General features: G+C 36.6%; 1 protein-coding gene across 18 annotated transcripts in view; it reads left to right on the top strand.

The window, feature by feature from the left end:
* Positions 1 to 22,664, top strand: part of sls (sallimus) — a 601,134-nt gene that overhangs the window by 573,940 nt on the left and 4,530 nt on the right. For 14 of the 18 annotated variants that reach the window (XM_069317072.1, XM_069317076.1, XM_069317088.1 and 11 more), the window contains 26 exons: positions 670 to 717; positions 1,675 to 1,803; positions 4,411 to 4,563; positions 4,906 to 5,078; positions 5,269 to 5,613; positions 6,607 to 6,774; positions 6,958 to 7,076; positions 7,622 to 7,801; positions 8,720 to 8,804; positions 9,330 to 9,498; positions 10,167 to 10,276; positions 11,149 to 11,376; positions 11,787 to 11,882; positions 12,303 to 12,395; positions 12,661 to 12,782; positions 12,941 to 13,095; positions 13,246 to 13,409; positions 13,599 to 13,734; positions 14,415 to 14,538; positions 15,115 to 15,280; positions 15,573 to 15,861; positions 16,316 to 16,452; positions 16,805 to 16,958; positions 17,756 to 17,815; positions 19,417 to 19,722; positions 19,836 to 20,141. In XM_069317072.1, coding sequence (XP_069173173.1) covers positions 670 to 717; positions 1,675 to 1,803; positions 4,411 to 4,563; positions 4,906 to 5,078; positions 5,269 to 5,613; positions 6,607 to 6,774; positions 6,958 to 7,076; positions 7,622 to 7,801; positions 8,720 to 8,804; positions 9,330 to 9,498; positions 10,167 to 10,276; positions 11,149 to 11,376; positions 11,787 to 11,882; positions 12,303 to 12,395; positions 12,661 to 12,782; positions 12,941 to 13,095; positions 13,246 to 13,409; positions 13,599 to 13,734; positions 14,415 to 14,538; positions 15,115 to 15,280; positions 15,573 to 15,861; positions 16,316 to 16,452; positions 16,805 to 16,958; positions 17,756 to 17,815; positions 19,417 to 19,722; positions 19,836 to 20,141 — 4,215 coding nt within the window. The remainder of the gene's footprint in view (positions 1 to 669; positions 718 to 1,674; positions 1,804 to 4,410; positions 4,564 to 4,905; positions 5,079 to 5,268; positions 5,614 to 6,606; positions 6,775 to 6,957; positions 7,077 to 7,621; positions 7,802 to 8,719; positions 8,805 to 9,329; positions 9,499 to 10,166; positions 10,277 to 11,148; positions 11,377 to 11,786; positions 11,883 to 12,302; positions 12,396 to 12,660; positions 12,783 to 12,940; positions 13,096 to 13,245; positions 13,410 to 13,598; positions 13,735 to 14,414; positions 14,539 to 15,114; positions 15,281 to 15,572; positions 15,862 to 16,315; positions 16,453 to 16,804; positions 16,959 to 17,755; positions 17,816 to 19,416; positions 19,723 to 19,835; positions 20,142 to 22,664) is intronic. The other 4 variants (XM_069317078.1, XM_069317081.1, XM_069317077.1 and 1 more) reach the window with 4 other exon arrangements.

A 22,664-nucleotide genomic window follows, 5' to 3' on the forward strand; every position in this document is an offset into this window, starting at 1 on the left:
TCCTTTCCTGTACCGTAGACAGTTTACCTAACATAAGCATAACCCACTACAATATTTCCCGCGCCTGTTTCTACGCATTTCAGTTGATTCTCTATAATTATGCATCTGTTTATCGCCATGACTGGCACGTGTTGATACTTGCGTGAGACGTGACGTTGCTTGCCTTGAAGGTGCTATAGCCTCTGCCAAGGCGAGACAAGCCACCCTCACTCGGGCACTCAGCATGAGTCCTGTAGTCCACTCGTCACAAGGAGTGACGGCCTTGTTTACAAATATTCTCATATTTCTATGCTAAGCTTTTTTATATATATATTTTATCATTATGTTCGGCTTCCACTGTGTGACGTTTGTCGCATTACGGTATTATTTGAGTTGCTTTTGTTTTATGGTTTATTTATATTTTGATTTACAGGTAATGCAGGTTAATACAAATCTTTTAGTTACAGGATTTATTTAATGCATTTGCCCTAATGAAAGAATCTCATGTGAATAATACATATTTCCCCTATGTGATAAATGGAATTCTCCCATCTTAAAATCCCAAAAATGTATAGCCTTACTCTATATAGTTTTGAATTTATCTTTCTTAAAAGAACTCCATAATAGGTTATCTCCAGGGTTCAAATCACATGTATAGCAATGTGTTCACTGACATCTCGCAATTTACAGAGGACGTCCAAATGCAAATACAGGTTGCCGCACAGTCGCCAACTGAAGGTAAACACAGTGACACTAACATGTAGCCTCACACCCAGGATGCTAATGTTTTATTTCTGCTCTAAAACATTTCTTCGCCATCACCTTTACAGTAACTTTTAACATGCAGCCTCACACTTGAGAAGCTAATGTTTTATCTCTGCTCTAAAACATTTCTTCACCATTACCTTTACAGTAACACTTAACATGCAGCTTCATACTTGAGATGCTAATGTTTTATCTCTGCTCTAAATATTTCTTCATCGTCACTTGTACCGTTGTTTGACAGTGATGCGTTACGTGTATTTACAAGACGACATTTCTGTCTTATTTCTGTCTTCCTGTGAGCGATAAATAATGACATGATACTTGCAGGAAGGAGTATAATAAGGCTGGGAGATCGGGGACTTTTTATTGTATATACACTGAGCCAACTATCTCTAAACGCACACTACTGTAACTCTGTACAGGCGATAGCTATCCTGCTTTTTTCTGTGCAACACAGCTGCATTACTTGACTAGCACATGATGCAATGTGAGCAGTCAGCTGCAAAACCTTTCTTAGAACAAACTTAGAATAGTAAATAACTATAATTTGCGTCTACTCACCAATCTGCGATTCATGTCACACACTTCACCTGCTTTTCTACATAAGGGAGTTCAGTACTTAGTGAACTCGTTTTGACTCACAAAAACCATATATATATAAAAAACAATGATAACTAAACACAAAACTTGTGTTTAGATAATCATTATCTACTGAAGAGTCCTTCAGTAGATAATATAGGATATACCAGCCAAATATCCAAAGATATCAACACAGTATAGTGATCAATGAACTTCAGAATATCAACTGTATCTCTCTGGTAAGCCCGTTGTGGTGAGCTACAGTTATTTTATCTCTGTATTAAATCACAGCAGGCCAGCAGGCTCACTCTACCTCTTGTAGTTTCTAATGACTTGCCTGCCCTACACTAGCTCTGGAGATAGCCCCGCCCCTCTTGGTCAAACCTGGAGACCAACTGCGCGCCACAGTCACCTACGTGGCCGACACTACGCAGGAGAACGCAATGCATCTGGTGGAGGGTGAACGCGTCTATATTCAGGGTAGGTGCATTCATACTTTAATATAAGGAGAAGTGTCTATATATTCGTATGTTTGAAGTCGTAGGATATCAAATTGTGTTATAACAAAGAAAGCGTACATTTACTAGGCTATATTGTTATACTAACTTTGTTTGCTGATCTATTAATTTGTTTGGTTACACGGATTAAATCGTTATATAGATTTATGTGCACTAATACAGTAATTTTTGTAATTGTTAACCTGGTATTGGTTAGTTTCTATAATGACTCATAAATTTTTCGTCACTTCATCATTATTCGACCTCATATTATCTGCTTCCGAAACCTTATCATCTGTGCTCGATTCCATGCCATCCGTGTTTGAGCCATTATCACCTGTCCTCTATCCCTTATCTTGTGTTCGAACCTTCATAACCAGTTTTCGAGTCCTTATTACCTGTGTTCTTAATCTATCTTCGCAAGGATGATTCGATACTGAAGATTGACTCTGATATCCTTCTCTGTATGCTTTCAAAAGATTTTATCTATCCTCAATTCTTCTAATCTTCCTTCGTATGGAAAGGTCTCGATACTGGGAATTAACTCTTGTCATCCTTCTCTGTATGTTTTCCAGAGATTTTATGTCCGCTCTGTAGTGCGGTGCCCAAACATTGTCCAAGTGAGGTCTCACTAGAGCAAGGTAAAGTTGCTGGGTCACATTAGTAATCCTATTACTAACGCCAGATATAAAACGAAGAACCCCGTCTTATTTTGCCCGTTCACTTACTCTTGCCTTGAATTTAGGCCTTCATCAATCTTTACTCAAAGATCCCTCTTGCAGTCGGATTTACTAATACCTGCATTGTTCAGCTTATATCACGTGTTACCTTTTTTTCCCCAACAGCATTTGTCACCTTTCAAACCTGAAGCCTATCGAAGTCATCCTTCAGTTACCTCGAATCATTTTATTAAATTTATAGTGCGCACGATTTTAGTATTACATATTGCTTTTCACATTAGTGTCAAGATCGTTTATGGATCTTACAATAATAAAAGAACCAGGACCGACCCCTGAAGCACTCCAAATGTGACTGTTACCACCCTTGTGTTTGTTGACAAAACCACGCACTAGAAAGTGAAGAGACCGTCCTGGACCATTACCAAGTCGATTGTCGACTTGGTTCATTATCTAGTGTGTGATTTGGTCAATATTTTTCAGCCACGTTATTGTGACTCATCATCTGCACCTTTGTTTGCCCCATTCCTGCTAATTGTGTTTTCTATTCGTCAACTAAGACCTAATCCAGTTTAGTAGCCTACTTCATCTCAGCGCCATGAAGTTCAACTTTCCTCACCAACCTCTCCAGCATAGAAATCCTTGTTATGATCAAGATAATATAATCATTATCACTATCTACTACGAATACATTTGAATAAAGATACAATTCATAAGGCAAGAACACCATCTGGTAAGTCTGCACTGGGAGTCTTATTAAATTGTGTTTTTCAGTGTTGCAACCATTTGTATTTATTTTTACCATATAGCCTTCTTGAATATTTTCCACACCTAATGTAGTACTAATTGGGCAGCAGGGACCTGTTCATTTTAAGAATTGGTGTTATGCTGGCAAACCTCAATACTTCTGGAACAACTCTTCAGTTTAGGAATTATATGAAAGAGTCTTATGAGATGGCCACTGAGCTCTTCCTTTCATTCCTTTAAAATTTTAACAGTTGTCGAGGCTTGGAAACCTATTTGGTTGTATGCTTCCATTTGTTTTCAAGGTTCTACTTTTTATCTTTTACTTTACATAACTAATTTTCTGCATTTCTGTAAATAGCCTTTTCAATGTGAATATAATATAGTTTTTCTCTTTGGGATTCAATTGTCTTAAATTTAATTTCAGTGTTCCAGTCTTCTCGTGCACTCTTTGTTTTATTTATTTTATATTCAGAGTATATACCATTTGACCACTAAATAAATAATCTCATTTTTTTCTATCTGTCTGTCTTTACGTTTTTTACCCAGTTACATGTGTTTTCAAGAGTTACAGCCTTCTCATATTTTTTTATTGTTTTGCCTTAATAGATTACAAACTTTAAACTTTATTATTGATCATTCTCGAGCTACTTATACATAATTCATAAATGTGTTGTGTTCATGTGCCGTGGGCCATTTTTCTTCCCTGAATCCTTGCCTTAAGCCAGCATCATCTCCCAAAACTCTGTATTCTATTAGAACTTCTTCATGGAATTGAACAACTTGTGTTCTTATGCAGTGTGCTCTTATGTAACATTATTGATTATGTTCTCTTTGTTAGCTAGGACCAAATCTGAATATTGTTCTTCCATATGAATTTAGTAGCAGTTGGTTTAAGAAAGCAGTCTTTTATGACTTACAAGAAATTCCGTTCATCAGTATTCCTTAATGATACTCTACTATCATACATTAAAGTCTTTATTATCTATTCTCAACATAATTTCAATTTCATAATTTCATAGTTTTTCATAATTTCAATTTGTCGCCATATAAATAAGTTGCTATATGCGATTATGTATCCTATACAATGTGCTCCTTGCTTTGTATACGCCTACGTGAATTTCTGTGGCATACACGATAGTGTACAGTGTAATACCCTTGTTGTACAGAGTCGACCAATAGCGACTGGTGGTTTGTGAGGAAGCACCTCACGCTGGAACAGGGCTACGTGCCGGCCAAGCTGCTGGCCGATGAGGTCTCCTATACACACTACGTCCAGAACAAACTCCAGGAGAAAATCAACAAGCTGCCTGTCTTCGATAGTAAGTTGAATAGGTTTCCCTACAACTCTTATGTTATACTTTTTAAATATCGTAGGCCAAAAATGTTTTAATGGAATGTTGATTTTCCTTATTAAATTAAATTTTTAATTAATATAATTTTTGCTAACTCATAAAGACATATATATATGCAACGAAATCACAATGACGATATATCAGTTAAAATCATTTTGAGTCAATGGAGTGACTTAAACTATCGTTGCTGAGTCGGTTACTGCATTTGTCTGGGAATCACCAGAACGCTGGTTCAAGTCACTCCAATGCCTTAAAAGGATTTCCATATATATATGTACATACATATACATACACGAAGTAATATTGCAGAGTTGAAGAAGGGACAGAAGTCTGAGCCACCGAAAATGGTCTCCAGAATTGAACCATTGATAGTTGTGGATGGCCAGGAAGCACAGTTTGTGTGCAAGATCCAGGGAACTCCAAGACCCAACATCACCTGGTTCAGGCAGACTGCTATCATCAAGCCTTCAGAAGAGTTCCAGGTAAGTAACTGTGAATTATAAAAGTAACAAGTGTAACTGGCATGGAAAAATCTAGGCTTCATTTCTAAATTATATCATCATGCCCATCAAATTTATATTTCAAACAATTTTATGAAATTTAAGATTTGTATTGTTTATAAATCAATCATTCTTGAGGATTTTGTTTTAAATAATTTGTATTTTGTTACAGGTGTTCTACTCTGATGACAACACAGCCACGTTAGTTGTGAAGGAAGTGTTCCCTGAAGACGCTGGCATGTTCACCTGCGTGGCCAAGAACCAAGCTGGCTATGCTTCCTGTAGCGCCGAACTGGTCGTCGAGGGCCCCATCAGTGACCACGGCTCCGACTCCATGGTAGCCTCACGCCGCAGCCTCAGCAGAGAGTCATCTGTCTGTGACATTATGGAAGGCATTCCTCCAACTTTCGCCAATAAGCCAACTGTAAAGACTGTCGAAGAAGGCACTCAACTGGAAATGGATGTGCGCTTGGTGGCTATTCCAGAACCTGAGATCATCTGGAAGAAAGATGGACAGGTAAGACACTTGGGGAAACCCAAGCTACAATTTTAATATTTATCTTATGTGGGTTTCCTGTGCAAACACACAGATCAGAAAGCTCCAGGATTATCTTATCATTATTTAGGTTGTGGTGTACGATTGAGGCGCGCAAGTAGTGTCCCACATACTATGAATACACCAAGATCACGTAATAGAAGGCGGAGAGTTATGAATATTAAAAAAAATATACAAATCTGGGAAATTTAGAGCAAGGGCTACCAGAAGCAGACGATAATCATAACTATGGCGGAGTTGACTGAACCTGTCGAAACCTGAATTATATGTAGTAGTAACTGGGATAAGTTACTATTTTTTGGGTTTGTCGAACGGATTAATTCAGTATACATTTTTCTTACTCGGTGTACGAATATTCGGTTTATGATCCATCTCTTGGGATGGATTAAATTAGAAGACCGAAGTTTCACTATAATGTATATAAAAAAAAAAAAAATATATATATATATATATATATATATATATATATATATATATATATATATATATATATATATATATATATATATATATATATATATATATATATGAATGAATCATTCATTCCTTCTGAAGAAAGTACTTAAGGAAATTCCTGTTTCAATTCTTGTTCCGTGGTCTGATATATATATATATATATATATATATATATATATATATATATATATATATATATATATATATATATATTTTCGGTATATATATATATATATATATATATATATATATATATATATATATATATATATATATATACCGAAAAAGTAAGATTAATAATATATTTAATAATATATGTCTACAGGAAAGACTGCTACCAAAATATACTAATATATATATATATATATATATATATATATATATATATATATATATATATATATATATATATATATATATATACCTACGCTATTTGTGTATTTAAATTAATTAAATTGCATTCTTATTTATATGGCCATTTTTGTTGTCATGACTCAGGTGGTGGTGGAGTCCCAACGTGTGCGTATTGTCAGGCAAAAGGACGTCCACGCCTACCGCTCCGTAGTCATCATTAAGAATGCCAAGAAAGAAGATGAGGGTTCATATGAAATCTTGGTGAAGAATCGTGAAGGAGAGGCTAAGAACCACATTACTCTCAAAGTAACAGTAAGTTTTGGCGACTTTCTTGCCTTGTGTTTCATTCCTTATAGTATATGCAATCTAGTTTCAGTTTAATTAATGACGTGAAAAATGTTGTTTAATTATCATTTATGAGACGAATGAGAAATGAATTCTCATTACTTGCATATTTGTTCCACTTGTAATAGGATGTTGTGATTATTCCCACAGGCACCACAAGCTCCGACGTTCGAGGAGAAGTTCGAGGACCAGACGGTGGAGTCTGAGGGCACCATCCGTCTTGTGGCCAGAATCCGTGGCGTTCCTGCGCCGGACGTCACTTGGAGCAGGTCAGTAGGCGGGAGACTTCTCTTACAGTTCCATTTCTTAGTACCTGCTTATGACTAAGTGAACTACCAAACAGTCAGTCGACCCTCTACTAAACTAGCCTCGGTTAAGGGTCAAGTGCTCTTTTTTTTTTACAAATTGCAAATGCTTGACTTATACCTTTCCCGCATTTTGGATTTTATTTCTTAACATTTTCAGATTTATTTTCTTTGAATCGTTTAAACCTTACAGTTTTTACTTATATACAGAAATAGCCCGTTTTTAGTTTGCCTAACTTTAAACCTTTTAATAATTACATATACAGTATCAGATATGCTATGCTTGCCACTATTTATTTATCTTTAAACAGTTCTTTCAATTTATTTTGCTTTAAGGCAACTATAACAAAAAAACAACATAAGATACTCCCTTAAACCACCCCTGCACATTAACTAAATTAAAGAATTGTCACAAATGACTGAATACGGAACCTACCCACGTGAAATGACTTAGTTAACCTCCCATGCTAATGTTGCTGCGACGGCGCCTCCCACCTCGTCGCCTCCAGGAACGGCAAGAAACTCAAGGTGGAGAAGAATGTGGTCATGACCTTCCAAGAGGAATTGGCTGTGCTTGAAATACGCAGCGTCTTACCCAACGAAGACTCTGGCAAATACACATGCACAGCCACTAACAAAGTCGGCAAGTCCTCCCACTCTGCCAATATTACCGTGGGGGTCGACATTGTGTGAGTATCCGCTTATGTATTCAACCCGCACTTGCTTTCTCCTACTACACCACGATTTTGATACCCATAATTTATTGACTGGGTTTGCTTTTTTTTATATTATCATTTATATTATTATATTTTTAGATTATAATTGGCGTTTTTGGAGATATAGATTCTCTCCTAACACTACGAAATATATATACCTATTTTGTTTTTTTTGGCATGGAATAGTGTAAGGTATTTTTCATCCATCTCTGGTCTATTGTTGAATCACTAGCCTGCTCAGCTACTGTAAATTATTTATGGCTAATTTCTAGGCTGCTTTATCAAACATGTTAATTTACGAAAAAGCAGGCCATCCTGACGAAAATGCTATAAAATTTTAAATAATTAGTAAAATTAATATATATATATATATATATATATATATATGTATATATATATATATATATATATATATATACATATATATATATATATATATACATATATATATATATATATATATATATATATATATATATATATATATATATATATATATATATATATATATATATATATATATATATCCCTTACACTTCATTTGCAATTTTTAAATTACAACATTAATTTTATTAATTTCATCTTTTATTTCTAATTTCCATTATGACTGGAATAAGGCTGCTGCTGCAACCTAGGCCTTATTATGTATTAGTGTGCAACAGAGGATAGACTGCAAGCAGTTTATAGTAGCTGACTCCATCATATATCACTCACCTTGCACTATAACAAATAAATTGATTATTTAATGCACTCCAATACACACATCATTGATATCATGAACTGTATACCCATTATTCTCCCAATGGTCCTCATTCTTGCTCTTTATAGTCATCATCGTTTTATCAGACGCAATTTGGATCAAATATTTTCATGTTCTTAATTGTATTGCAGTACCTTCAAGCGTGGTCTCGAGTCTTGTGTAGTCGAGGAGAACTCGGAGGTGGTACTTGAGTGCCGCACCTCCAAGGAGAAGCAAGTAAGATTGAAATTACATTTGGAATTCAAATTAGGAAATAATGTCCTAGAATATTTTTTGAAAAGTAATATCCTTATAAAAGTCTTGTGATCAATGACATTTTCAATCTTATGACATGTTATTTTTTATTGTTTTGTCCAGTTTGAGGTATGAGGGAAATTTTCTACCCATCTGGTGAGGTAATTCATATTTATAGGTGATGTTATTGTTTATCAGTTCTGATTGCGAAATATTATCTTTCTGCTTGTCAGAGTTAAGAGATATTGTTCATCTTGTAAACGTAGAAAGAAAGATATTATATATATATTCTTTGACAGATACTTGATATCTTGGTCTTAGTGACAGAACCTGCTACCTAGAATGTCTTAGAGAGATACCCTGGCTCCTTGAACATTTATTGGGAAATGCTGACAAATTAGAGAATTACTATGAATTATTTTATACAGTAATAATCGATTCCAGACATCATTTGTAAATTTTCTTACAGCGTACATATTTTGTTTATTTATTTATTTGTTGTTTCAGTGCAAGTGGTTTAAGGGACCTAAAGAGGTGAAGCCGAGCAAGAACGTCGTGGTGGAGCAGGAGGGCCTCACCCACCGTCTGGTCATCCACTCAGCCACCCCCAGTGACACTGGCAAATACAAGTGTACCTTCGACGACCAGTCCACCTTCTGTAACCTCACCGTCAAAAGTAAGAGGCATTGTGCTCTACATGCATTTTCAGCCTAATGTAGATGTTTATATGTTCGGATGGATGTTTTGTTATATATGTGTTTTGTTGGGGAAAATTTTGCGCGCACTGAGATGTGTTTTATATAGCTGTCTTCTAAGTTTATCACACCACTTGAACAGCTTCTTGAGAACAGTTGAGAATGTGAAAGAAGAAAGATTTTTGTATTGTGTACAAACGAGACTGTGGAGCAGTTAGGTCCGTGTGTGCAATCTGTCCTCTAGACTAATATCTCATTTTGTGTGATCTGGCTCCCAAACCAGCCCGTCCTCCTAAGGTTTCCCAATGTCAAGAAACTGTCCTACTAAAGTGCCCTTATCCTAACCTACCAGAGGACCCAAAACAGAAAACGGGACAGTATGTCAATTTCGCGAGCCACTACCATTTTCTAGTTAGAAGATTTTTTACCTTAGGTAGAGTATACGTCAAAATGCGACGTTCTATTAGGAAGACGGGTTGTTGTTAAGTTCGTTTGAAAAAAAAAATACTGCGAGGAAGCCATTTCCTCATCATGTTCCACCTTTCTTAAAATCATAGCATATGACTTTTGTTATAAATCTGGTGCGTTACGATAAGTGTAATGTGAGAAATTTTAAGATGACATCCACAAGCCCGCTCTCCTTCACCAGGCCTTGATGACTTCGTGGAGAAGCTTCAGGACGAGGAGGTTCAAGAAAGAGAACAAGCTATCCTGCAAGTGGAAGTCACCAATGAAAAGGCTACTGTCACTTGGCATAAGGTAAATATCATTTTGTTTACGTATTTGCCTATGAATAATGACTTGTATCTTTAGACTAATTATAACATATTCAGTTTTATATCTTCCTATAATTATATGACTATGCAAATTTGAATTATTTTAGAACCATTTCCTATGTTCATCGCAAACAGTAAAAGTTGAATAAGTTGTTTTATACAGACGAGGAGTCACAATAACGTGGCTGAAATATGTTGACCAAACCACACACTAGAAAGTGAAGGGACGAAGACGTTTCGGTCCGTCCTGGACCATTCTCAAGTCGACTGTGACTTGACAACGTCGTCGTCCCTTTACTTTCTAGTGTGTGGTTTGTTCAACAGCCTAGTTATGGTTATAACAGTGCTGTTTGTAAGCCCATTTTCTTTTTACTGGCTTCGTGACTGAATTTGAAATCTATTTTTGTATAACTCACATGATGCATTCAACTGATGGTGACTAAAGTACATCATAACGGAACTGAATAAGTTATAGTTTGGTGCATAAAATATCTAAGTATTAACCTGTATAGTATAAATTTATAAATATTCATTGTTAACGTATAATATTTTCGTACTCAAGAAGTATTTACGATATATATATATATATATATATATATATATATATATATATATATATATATATATATATATATATATATATATATATATATATATATATATATATGTGTGTGTGTGTGTGTGGGAGTTCATTAATTGTATATAATGTTACATAAAATTATATTACATTTCTTTGCTAATGATGTGTGCCACTATAATCCTTATAGAAAATGAGTAGTAGCATCTAAGGAGAAACATTTTTGCTGGATTCATGTCTTTTTATTATTGACACACTGAATGAATACCTTTTCTTAGGATGGCGAGGAGATTACCGAGCACCATGAGCGTTTCAAGCTGGTTTCGCAAGGTAAGACTCGTAAGCTGGTCTTGATGGAGGCCACACTCTCTGACGAAGGGGAGTACACGTGTGTGCTGGGCGACCAGGAGTGCACAGCAGAACTCACCGTCAGGGAACTGCCTGCAGAGATCGTCAGGAAGATGAAGGACCAGGTCGTTTCCAAGGGCGACAGGGCCACCATGGAGGTATGCTTGGCCCGTCATTCAATTTTAGTTACCGTATTTTCCGGCATCTAAGACCGTAGTTTATCGTATTTTACTAGAAAATATACCGTATTTTACTAGAAAAAATTGTGGGGGTGTTTTATGTTGTATGTTTTATCATACATTTACTGAAAGTGATGTTCTTGTCATTTTGAAAGAAACGAATAGGATTTTGTCATGTACAAATACATATTCAGTTGGTGGTGGACCTAAAACATGTGTCCTATTTACCGGATAATACGGTAATTAATTTGTAAAGTTTCTAACCAACTGGTGTTAATACTTCTGTTATAAGAGCAGGGGGACGTCTGCATATTTGTTATACCCTTAACATGTTCAGCGGACTGTTAGCTGCACTGATTGTGAACTGAATGCAAACTTGTAAATTTCAGGTGGAGTTGACCAAGGGTGATGCAGTCATTACTTGGTATAAGGACGAAGTTGAAATCAGATTCTCTGATCATTACCAACTCTCGATTGATGGCAAGGTGAGTTTTCAGGTTTATCTAAAACGTCAGAAATTAAACTGATATCGAACGGTTAGATTTTAAAATGTTGACTGAAATTTATAGTTAATGAACAAAGCCACAAGGGACGTGATGAGGATTCGAACCTGCGTCTGGGATGATCCCAGACCCGCCTACTTCGGAGAAGCTGCAGGATCCTCGTGAGGGCAGTAGCACTCCAGGTTGCAATTCTTTTCCATGTGGTGCAATCGACTAAGGCGCGTCTGTGATCATCACGGCTTTTGTGGATTTGTTCATATAATATATTACGCTTTTGTGATTTCTGTGTGTACTATAGTTAATATTTTGTTCTGAACCAAACTTATAACTAAAATAAATGAATTAAATATGTGTTAGGCCTGTAAATGACAAGTGCGTAATTCTTGGTATGGCGGTACACAGGTACAAAGACTCATGGTGTACAACTGCCAGTTTGAGGACAGCGGCACCTACCGGGCCGTGGTGGGCAAGAGTGAATGCTCTGCCACGCTCAAGGTACGTTTTGCTTTTATTCATTCAATTGTATTTGTACGCACTATCTATTAACGTAAAATTTGCCACTTAAAAAGTCCATTGTCAAGTATAGCTTTTCTTTGGTTCTTATTCTCTGAGACAAACTTGTTATTGCCAAAACTGTGTGCGTTTGTGATGGTAAAAAGAATCAAGTGGCAATATTTCCTATACAAGTGCATGTTTTTGCTGTTTTAATTTGAGACGTTTGGTTCGTTCATAGCAAATAATACATATCAATTATATCCAGGTTGAGCTTCAGGTAGAAGGTGACTTCTCGAAGAAGCTGCCAGCTCAGATGGACGTCAACTTTAAGACAGATGCCACCTTTGTTGTTGAAATTACAAAAGACTATGAAGTCAAATGGTTAAGGTAAGCAATCGTCATAATTCAAAAGCCAACTAAAACACGTGAAAAATAACTATTGATTTATATCTCGGATACAGAGCTAGTGATATATACATAATTTCCTCATGTAAGTTTCTTGAGCACCAATCTTAATGAATGATGGTGCGAATGGCTTACAACAGGGAGGGTGCTGAGCTGAGTTCCTCTGAGAAGTATGTTATTAAGAAAGAGGCCAAGAAGAGGATCTTGATAGTCAAGTCCGTATCTCAAACTGACGCCTGTGAATATTCCTGTGTCCTTGGAAATCTCAAGACGTCGTGTGTACTGCACGTTGTCCGTAAGTATAAAGAAAGCCTCCAAGACTTTCAACCAAGAAACCTGTAACATTTAGATTTTTTATATCTGTAGATATTTTAAAAAATCCATATACAGACATATGGTAAGACAGGATTGCATTAGATTTTAAGAATATATATATAAATTACAGGTATGGAGACAGCACCTAAGATCCCGAAGGAACACCAGAAGGTGGAAGTCATAGTCACAAAGGGTAAAGATGCTGTACTCAAGGTTCCATTCACTGCTACTCCAACACCCAAAGTCTTCTGGTACCACAAAGGCCAACTCCTAAACACAGAAAACACAGAAAAAGTAAGTATATATATATATATATATATATATATATGTGTGTGTGTGTGTATTTATTTGCATGGTGTTTGTGTCTAAATAAATGGGAGTTTGCTTTATACAAAATTTAGTTTTAATTGAATTTGATATATCAGAACCACTTGAACTTTCTTGTTTAGATATAAATAAATCAATATGGTTTACTTGACACAGCTGCTGCCAACGATATCGGAACAGGAAGCATCGATCACCATCAAGCAGGTGGAGAACATCGACTGTGGCGAGTACAGACTCAAGCTGTGTAACGACTGTGGTGCGGCCTATGCTGATTTCACCCTCAAGATCCTAGGTGGGGAGGCCTATATGGCCGGTGTTTTTGTATTATGGTTCCCTGTCTTTATTCTCTCCTGGATGATAATCTCACTTACTTTTAGCTTTTTGGGAAAGACAGATATTACGCAAACAGTATAATCACGAGAACGTGATAGAGTTATGAGTACTTATTGAAGCCATACAATGGGATCGAACTCGCGTTCCTGGGCAGCCACAAGGTGGCTATTGAATTGATGTCTTGACCCGCCTTGGAATATGTCTCACTTTTATATATTTCTAAGTTATTGGTGAATTTTGACTTTTTTTCTGGGGGGGGGGGTGTCGTACTCGACCTTCCTTACTCTTTAATAAAGATTCTCATATATTATCATGGCTCTCGAATTACTATTTATGAGTTTGCTTTTGTTTTTTTTACTACATATAGTAAGAAACGAAGGAGGGAGTGAATCATCAGGAGAAAGCTCCAAGCAATTACGACTATATAGCACTTGGAAGGGGTCAGGATAATGATTTGGGGCAGGACGCAGGACGGGGGGGGGGGGGGAGGATTAGTGCCCAACCACTTATGGACGGTCGGGGATTAAACGCCGACCTGCATGAAGCGAGACCGTAGCTCCACCGTCCAGCCCAAGTGGTTGGGCTAGTAATAAACAAACTTATTGTATCTTTTTATAACTTTTTTTTTCCCCCTCTCAGACAAACCTTCACAGCCTGGCACACCAGAGCCCATGGAAGTGACCAACGTGAGTGTCACGCTGCACTGGTCCCTCCCCAAGGAGGATGGTGGACGTGCCATCACCAACTATATTGTGGAATACATGTAAGATTTACAGTATACTTGATTCAGTTGTAAATATTGTTTTCCTGTATCGCATATGCCAGTATTGAACTAACTGCGACGGCGCCATATATATTTAAAAAAATCACCCATCATCTTTATCTCATTATAACATGCATGGAATTGAGGAGGCCTCAGCCCTCAGACTATAAAAGGGTAGAGTTGGAAAAGGTTGAACATCAATAATGATATCCACCTATTTCTTATACCTTCCATCACCACGACATATCAGCCAGAGCAGCTGATCATAGGACCGTGTGTGGAGGTCTCCTCATGGATGGTTGATAGATTTGTGCCAAATTTTTATCCCATTTTTAGAAACGGCTTCCGCCAGTTCTTATTTTCTTCTGTTTCTTGTAAGCTGCTCTCACTCTTATCTTCCCTCCTTCACACTCTTATCATGTCTGTCTGTTTTTGTTAATCTTCTTTTCACACTTCTATCTCTTGAAATTGCTGGAATACCTCACCCTACCAGACCACCCTATCAGCATTCGTTATAAGATTGTTAACATCTGCATTATTTTGATTTGTTTTTTAATATAAAACGTGCATTTCTAGGAGTAAGAAGGAGCAGAGCTGGGTTGTATTCAACCAGCAAGTTAAGATAACACAGTCAACTACAGTCGTCACGAGCCTCACCACACATGAAGAATACTGCTTCAGAGTGTCTGCAGAAAATGAGATCGGAAGATCTGAGGCCTCAAATGCTTCAAGATATGTCAAGGTAAGTTAGAATATCACAAACACCTGTAAAACACTTTTCGTAATTTGTTATAGAGTGTATAAGATGTTTGTGTATTTTAGATACAACATTGTCTAATGTTTAATGTTAACTACTAAACAATTGTAAAGTATTTATGCTAATATAAAGTAATATCATGAAACGGTTATGTTTGTACTTTCATCTGATTAATGAATAAATGTATTAACAATAGCAATTACTTAAAATTATAAATTTTGTGAGAGTAATTTTTCACAATGATGTAAAGAGGTGACTAGAGAGTGTTGTTGTACAGGTGTGTGAGCCAGTGAGGGCTGAGCCACCCGTGGTCAAGGAGCAGCTACAGGCAGTAGTGACCGGCCTGCACCAAGAGGTGGTCCTCCGCTGCGTGGTCACCGCAACCCCGACACCCAAGATTGACTGGCTGAAGGATGGCAAGCCAGTCTCCGGTAACACCAGCTACGAGAACTTTACAGCCACGTTAACTATCAAAGAAACAATGGAGACCTCGGGCGGGATGTACACATGTCGGGCCAGTAATGAAGCTGGCATGGCAGAATGTTCCGCTACCGTCGTTATTCAAGGTCACTTATACTTCTAAACCAAATATGTTTCCCATTGATACATTCAAGGTCACTTATACTTCTAAACCAAATATGTTTCTCATTGATGCATTTAAGGTCACTTACACTTCTAAACCAAATATGTTTCCCATTGATGCATTCAAGGTCACTTACACCCCTAAACAAAATGTTTCCCATTGATGCATTCAAGGTCTCTTACACCCCTAAACAAAATGTTTCCCATTGATGCATTCAAGGTCACTTACACGTCTAAACCAAATATGTTTCCCATTGATACATTCTCTTGACTAAATACAGTTTTCAGACATTGTTAATACATTTTGGCTTCACTAAGCTTATATTTGATTTTGGTGTTCCATGTACTATATATCAAATATAGCTGATATATATACATTAAGTGAATGCTGGCATTTATTCAACACTATAGCGAAATGTTATTCATTTGATCATTCAGAGGCTCCCAGATTTGAGTATGACGAGAAGCAACAGTGTCAACGTCTTACCGTTGGTGAGAAGTGGCATGTACCCATCCAGGTCATTGGTCATCCCCGGCCCAAGATCACCTGGGCACGCAATGACAAGGCTCTTGTGGTAAGACGCCTTCCACCACTTATCTTAAACTGTTTATATATTCTTGATGTAGATATACTTTTTATGCAATATATTGTTCTGGCATACAGTTTTACATATTATATTTTGTTTCTATTAAATAATTTTTAATATGTAGGTTTAATAATTAGTAACTCCTTAATGATTATGCAATATTTTACGTGATTTTGTAATATTTTAACGTTCGGCTGTAATGCTGTATAATCAGATATTACGGAATTTTCATCGGTAATTTTGCTTTGGAAGCGTGCATTTAAGAATATTTTAGAGTCATTAATTAAATGTAAATATTGAAAATAATGACCCTGACACGTGGACTTGTATTATCGTCCAGTCGACCCCACATATCGTCATCCACGTTGATGAGTCGGAGGGTTCAACGGACATTGCCATCCACAAGCTGGCCCTTGAAGACTCTGCCGTCTACACACTCACCGCTCACAACTCCGCCGGGAGATCACAACTCAGCTTCAATCTCCGTGTGGTCGGTACGTTATGGGCTGCTTATCTTAGGTGTTACGTTACCTGCTGAGCCTACTCTGTATGGAATTGATGGGAATAAGTCACACGGTAACGCGGCTGAAAATAAGTAACGCAACAAAGGTGAAATGGTGATATATATATATATATATATATATATATATATATATATATATATATATATATATATATATATATATATATATATATATATATATATAGATATATATATATATATATTAATATATATATATAATATATATATATAATATATAATATATATATATATATATATATATATATATATATATATATATATATATATATATAATAATAATATATAATATTGTTCCACCTATATATAAGGGTCCACCTTATATATATTGGTGGAACCCCTATATATAAGGGTTTCCACGCCTCTGGTTGCGTTATATATAGGTTGCTTGGATCACTAATAGGGACTAATAAGAAGCTTGTTTATAGTTGTCTTAAATTGTCTTTGTGTAAATAAAATACTGTATAAGATATTGGTTCTCTAGGTACCGAGATTATAAGTGACATCACTGCTACTCTTTTTAACTAGTGCTTCATACTTCTATTTTCAAGAAACTTTCATATTATTTCTCCTGAATTCTAAAGCAATATATAATTCATAACTAACATTAATTTCTGTTAATTCTTGAGTAACAACTTCCTTTCGGAATATATATTTCCTTACTACAAAAAAAAATTATTTGACCCGTTTTTTCTTAATGGGTAACTTTAACATGACTTTCTCCTTGCACACGTCTTCACCTCCAAACAGAGGAAGAGAAGGAGTACCAAGTATGCGCTCTTGAGGTGATAGAGGAAGAAGTCAAGAGGGGTAATAAACCAACACACGTTTATACATACTATATCAGTCTTACCAACCACCACCTTATGCCACTGCTGCCAACTTAACGCTCTATCAGTTTTTGACAATTTTTGTATACTCTGTAAACTGTTTTTTTTTCACTATACATGCTATCTGCCTACATGTTTTACATATGTCATCACATATATACTTAGCTGCTGCCAGCCTAGTGGAATAACCTTCAACAGCGTGCAGATATATTCCTAACTAATTCTGGTATTCCTAAAGTGTTAATTAAATGACTTACTTCTTAAATCCTATTAAATCATTTTTATCACGAGTATTGTCAAGCGCTGAATCCATTTCCTAACTTACAGCATCAGTAAAGACGTCCATAGATTACCCAAGTTTAGTTATATATAATACATTTTCGTTGGTGTTGAAGAACCAGAAAGCCATGCTTAATCAAATATAGCTCAAGAACATCTTTATATATTTTGTTAATTCTCCCTAGCTTGTAGTAATATTTGAAACACTAGAATGCTGAGTAACATTTTTAGATTAGCATCCAAATATCTGTAAACCGCACATTACATCATCATTTTATAAATAAAATTATGTGGGAAGTTAATCTTCATGGTACGTGCAGATTGCAAAAAGTTAAGCTAAACACAAATGCATTCTGACTATTTACTTTTCAACAAAGACAATGTTCCATTCCCTTGTTTTAGCTCTGAGGAACCCCAAGAAATTTCCGAGCCTGCTTGGGGCCTTCTGCCATATTTCTCCATCCCTCCTCCCCCGTCTCCATTCACAGTACTCCCCTAAAGGCTCAAAGGGCTCCTTACACAGTCGTAATGGCTTGGCACTTTCTCTGATAATTGAATTCCCTTCCCTGAGAGCTACGTACTCGCTTCTGCACGAATTATGTGTAATAATAATCCTATGCTCGTTTACCTTTTTTTTCTTTGATTTGAAATCCCATCATAAATTTATTATTTGAATTATTTATTTTGGTAGTGTTTTTTTATTTATTTATTTGGGCTGAATTATGTGGATAATTTATTTTGACCGAGATATTTTATGATTTATTTTTAACCGAGTTATTTTGCTTATTTATTTTTTAAAGTTATTGTCGTTATTTTATGTTGACCGGATTATTTGGCTAATTTTCTTTGCTCGAATTATTTTGTCTATTTTGACCTAACTATTTTCTTTATAAATTATTTACTTCTTTAACTGCATCATGCTATTCTATTTCGTTTCCCGGTTAATTTGTTTTATCTCTTGTAAAATATGCAAAGCTCACTAATCTGCAGTCAATCTTTGTAAATTATGTGTTGTAAACTTAGAGTAGTAATTTGCTTATATTAACTTTATTCAGTATATTTCATCCAGTGTTTTGCACAATCCAACAACTTCAACTCACATATAACTAATGTTCATATTATTATTAAAAGAGAGTCAACCGTGAAGTTATTTCACATATATAACAATAATCGACACAGCTTAACTATCACACAATACTTGTTGTCACAATGCAAGTTCTGTATTGTGAGAAGCAAAATACTAGTTCTCACAAGGTCATAGAAGCCTCAGCTTGGTTTATTAACAGTATTTTCCATCGACAGAGCGACCAGCCGCACCCTTGGGCCCTCTCGTAGCCAGCGACGTGACCTCCTCTAGTCTCGTACTGACTTGGCAAGCGTCACCCTCTGACGGAGGAGTCGAGATCTCCTCCTATTATATCGAAAAGCTTGAAAAGTCACAGAAGCAGTGGCATAAGGTTGCTGAAGTTGGTCCGGATGTAAGGTCATATATGGTAACGGATCTGCTAGAGGGGCACGAGTACTTCTTCAGAGTCTTTGCCCTTAATGCTCTGGGTCTTTCAGACGCGTTGGAGGTGTCTGAGACAATCGTTCTCAAGAGTCCCTTCGGTAAGAATTTTGTGTTTACCCATTTACACTTCAGTTATATATGTGCGATATCATTACTAAATTACAATATCTATTATTCATTATATTGCCGCTACCTTCACCTTTCTCTGTAGATAAACCTGGACCTCCTATTGGTCCCTTCGATGTGAGCAACATCACCGAGACGTCACTACACCTACACTGGGATGAACCTGACCATGACGGCGGGTCTCCTATCACTCACTACATACTAGAGAAACGCGAGTCTACCAAGAAGGCCTGGGCTAAGGTTGGCCAAACGGAAGCGACAGTTACGGAAATGGAAGTCACGGGCCTTAAAAAGGGAACAGCGTACTACTTTAGGGTATATGCATATAATGCAGTCGGCCAAAGTCCACCATTGCAGCCGGAAGAGCCGATCACAGCAGGCAAGAAGATCAGTGAGTAGAGCACGTGGCTGGGGTACTGCCCACGTGGAGCTAGCCGGGACACAGCCTAGCACGCGCTCTGCCGATAATATATATATAAATGCGTGTGTGTGAGAGAGAATTTTTCAAAAATCAAAGTAAATATTACAAATTGGAGAAAGGTTGAAAAGATCGGCAGGGCGCGGGCCCCCCACATGACATATTGGTCACGTCACCAGACATAAGTGACGTCAGGACCATCACACACCACTACACACTGTAGCTGACCCGTGGCAGCACCACCGCCGTAGAGAGGCAGCATGGCCTAGGGCGAGCATGAAGACATACCGCCGAGGGAGTTACTACTACCGCCTTGGTCGACCTCAGCTGCCCTCCTTGAAACGAAAGCAGCCAGAGGACGGCCAGCGGGTGGCAGCAACTCCTTCGATCCTTTCCCCCTCCTACTTTCCCGCCATTGGTCCGCTATGAAGTTGGTACAGACATTCCACCACGGGGCTATTGTCTCCACCTTCCTCTCACTCTCATTGCTTACGTAGTTACGCTCTAGTCTTCAAGTTCCACTTGTATTAACTCTACACCATTTACATTTATTTTTAAAACAGCCATTAATTTTAAAAATGATGTGGGGTTATCTTCCTGATAAGAGAGTATACAGTTCAACGAATCTTCCGCAGTGAAGCAACAGCAAACTGAACCAGGAACACGATGATAAATGACACTTCTGGCCTCCTCCATCTCACATAAAGAATTTAAAATGGCATTTTCCCTAAATTACATCTCCTAGTAACCACCATAGATGTCTAGCATTAATATTTAGCAAAATGCAGAGCAAATTTAGATTTTTTTTACTAAATAAGGAATGTTACAACGCATGAATATTATTTCTGCGTTTCCATTGCCAAACAGAGCAATTTTGTTTATAATGAATCTAGTTTACCTTGGTTAAATGTCATATTTCTGAACCAAGCGATGATTGGATAGTATTATATATATATCAAACTTTTTTACCAAAAGGTTGACTACTGTGATTAATGAAGCAGATAGATACGTTATCTTCCCTATGCATGGAGTGACGAAAATAAACAAGTTTCAATTAAACAATTTCAAGCGTAAATTTGTAAAGTATTATCACTCTGTTGACAAACTCTGGAGAAATATATATCTTTCTAAGGTTAAGATATTTAAACTCATGAGTAATAAAAAAAGATTAAAATGTCAAGCAGTTAGATATATAAAACTAAGTCTAATATTTATTACATGAATTCATTTATTTTTCACTTTAAATCACACAAGAACCATTTAGTGTAAGCATTTACAGCAAAGAAATATTTTTTTGACTTGGAACACAAATAGGTTAAAACATTTGTAATATTTGCTTCTGGTGTGATGCACTCCTCAGAATTGTTCTGCATTTGTCCAAAATTTCGTCATATGCATCAGTCATTGGAAAGACCAAATTCAGGCTCCTTTGCTTTGCATTTCGAGTAAAGCATAACGCTAGTGACAAGGATAATAGGCACGGAAACAATACATATTACATATTTCGAAGTAGCTACGTATTATGTGACTTCCCTGAGACATACATTGCTCTTACATATCAAATCATTTAAACTAATTTAGCATATTGGAAGTCAGTGTTAAAAATACTACATTGTAATTTTCAGAGTTAATATGGCGAGGTTTTACCTAGCAAACTTGGTCCACAAGCAAGAAGGAATGCCAGCTTACGGTATCCTAAAGCTGGTTAAATTTGTTCTCAAAATGTCACATATGCCAAACTTTGATAGAGATATCTGGGTTTTTGCTATTAATGTAGACCTACTAACCCACGGAACTGTGCTACAACCCGCTAATACAGCAAGCCACCACCCACGGAGAGACACAATACGTGCACCGGTGATTTTCCATATGGGCAAGCTACCCTATTGTTTTTTTCTTCCCCCCTAGTATTTACGGTGTCTGGGCATAAGGTATCTCATCATCAGTTATCATGCGTGCCTCACCCATCTTGTAAGAGTATCCCACGATATTGAAATGTGTTTAGTAATCAGAGGGTGCTTCATGGAGCCGTGATCAAGCCATTAACACTCGTAATGAAAATCTAATTTGCATAATTCTTCGCGATATGAGTTATATTTAGCTATAACTGACATTAAATGTATCTGTCTTAACTGCTTTGCTTTCAATATTTTGTGGTTCTTTTCTGTGTTTTTATCGCTTTTGGAGCTAGAGAATTGCAGGAGTGTTTTTGCCAATATAGATAAATGTTTATAACTAATATGAGTGCTAATCAGTTGTAAAAGATGCAATACATTCAATTATAGCAGTCAGATATTGTCTAGAAGCTTACTTACCACGGAATAATCATAAATAATATGTTAGCTAAAAATCTTGGGTTGTATAATCATGTCAAGAAAATCCTTATTTGCCAAAATAACATCAATAATTCAACCTCACCATCATGGCTCCACTGTTAAGCCTTTGTCAAGTGAAACAACGAACTCATTATTTTTTTTCACTTAATCTTTTAAATAA

This window comes from Procambarus clarkii, chromosome 86 (assembly GCF_040958095.1).
Source record: "Procambarus clarkii isolate CNS0578487 chromosome 86, FALCON_Pclarkii_2.0, whole genome shotgun sequence".
Lineage (NCBI taxonomy): Eukaryota > Metazoa > Arthropoda > Malacostraca > Decapoda > Cambaridae > Procambarus > Procambarus clarkii.